This window comes from Vollenhovia emeryi, unplaced genomic scaffold (assembly GCF_000949405.1).
Source record: "Vollenhovia emeryi isolate VEMERY1.0 unplaced genomic scaffold, V.emery_V1.0 DF939482.1, whole genome shotgun sequence".
NCBI classification, from domain to species: domain Eukaryota; kingdom Metazoa; phylum Arthropoda; class Insecta; order Hymenoptera; family Formicidae; genus Vollenhovia; species Vollenhovia emeryi.
This window is the reverse complement of record NW_011966884.1, coordinates 44,135-45,785: the sequence shown is the minus strand read 5'-3', so window position 1 is coordinate 45,785 and position 1,651 is coordinate 44,135. Positions and strand designations below refer to the sequence as shown.

General features: G+C 32.6%; 1 protein-coding gene across 1 annotated transcript in view; it reads right to left on the bottom strand.

The window, feature by feature from the left end:
- Nucleotides 1–770: 770 nt before the first annotated feature.
- LOC105557452 (DNA endonuclease RBBP8-like) overlaps nt 771–1,651 on the bottom strand; it is a 6,644-nt gene continuing 5,763 nt past the window's right edge. The window contains exons 5-7 of the mRNA XM_012004700.1: nt 1,340–1,606; nt 1,085–1,184; nt 771–1,023 (exon numbers count right to left, since the gene is read on the bottom strand). Coding sequence (XP_011860090.1) covers nt 977–1,023; nt 1,085–1,184; nt 1,340–1,606 — 414 coding nt within the window. The 3' untranslated portion in view covers nt 771–976. The remainder of the gene's footprint in view (nt 1,024–1,084; nt 1,185–1,339; nt 1,607–1,651) is intronic.

Sequence of the window (1,651 nt, the reverse complement as noted above, 5' to 3'; positions counted from 1 at the left end):
AACACTATATTATATGAATAGTATAATATACAGTGGGTAAAAATAATCTTTGTACACCTTGTCCTCTTCGAAATCAATTTACACGAAGAAGCAGAAACGTCGCTACAAAGTCTTTATATAAATATACTCTGTTATTGCTTCATTAATTTTTAATTGAATGCAAGCATATTTGCAAAACGTGTTTTTTGCATAAGATTATTATACACAGGATGTTCGAAGGGTCAGTGCCGCATTAGAGGCGATGAAGGGATTGAGGGGAACAAAAGTCTTATACCATTTTGGATATTCGCTATAATTATCGACTTAAAAAATGAAAGTCTGAGCGATGACGTCGCGCTGCGATAGCTCATAGCACGGTCCATCGCGTCTCACTCGATGACGGCGACGCGCGGTGAGGGGAAGGATGACGCGTCGCCGCCTGAACTGGCATGGCGTGACCGCTCATTGGTTCAGACGTTTTATTTTTTAAGTCGACAATTACAGCGAATATCCAACATGTTATAAAATTCTTTTGTTTCCCTTGATCTCTTCCCCCAATGCGGCTCTGACCCTATTTCTGGAGGTTGTAGAAGGAAAAAAAGGTGTGCAAATACTTCTTATATCCATTGCAAATACAAATAATATTTATAACTATGTATTGCTATTGCAAACAAATAAGTCTATGAAAGCATAATGATACCAACCAAAAAACACTCTTGCTATTTTTGTATTATAAAATGGTATGGAGTCAGCTGAACGACCCCAGTAAGTAAATAGCGTTGTTAACTCGTCAGTCATTGTTTCTTTTTGAAAACGATGTAAAGCCTCTCTCAACTTAATACCTCCAATGAATCCGAGATATCGTTTCTGTTAACATAGAAATATATATAACAATTCTTGAAATATTTTTGTAATTACAAATGGCAAATGTGATTGGATAGACTAGTATGCACTAACGCCATATTCATAATCCGTTCATTTCAGCTTTTATTATCTGCTAATAAGTGTATGATAATGTCTCGGGAAACTCCGGATTCCAAAAACCTTAAAAAATATTATATTTATTATATATAACATTAAAAAGTGATAATAAAATAAAATATATCTTCTGGTGTATTTGGTCGCTCATATTTCTGTCGATGTCGCGAGCATTGATTCTTTCGTTTTCGTAAATTTTCTCTTGATAATGACAAATTCTTATAATACTGAAAATCAAATATCATGAATTACTTTTTATGAGAAAATATTTATATTTATTTACTTATTTATATTTATTTATATTTATTTATTTATATTTATTTATTTATATTTATTTATTCATCTTATATAACTATAATATTATTAATATTGAGAATATTACTTCTCTGCATTCCCAACAATCCCAGCCGATTAACTTTGCTCGGTCAGCTTTACATCGCATGTTAAGTTGCTTTGAAATGTCCTTTCTTGAGGACAGTATCCTTTTTTCATTATTTTTGATTGGATGAAATGCAAGTCGAGATTGTTTCAGTTTCTTCCTTAGATATGGTCTAGAGAGTATTGATGGACTTCTTGGCAAATTATTTTCGTTTGTATTTTTGTGCAAAGATTCTTTTGTATCTGATGAACCAGTTAGGATAGAAAATGGCTACGAAATCACATATATAAATATAGCTGTTTCCGTCTGCTTTCC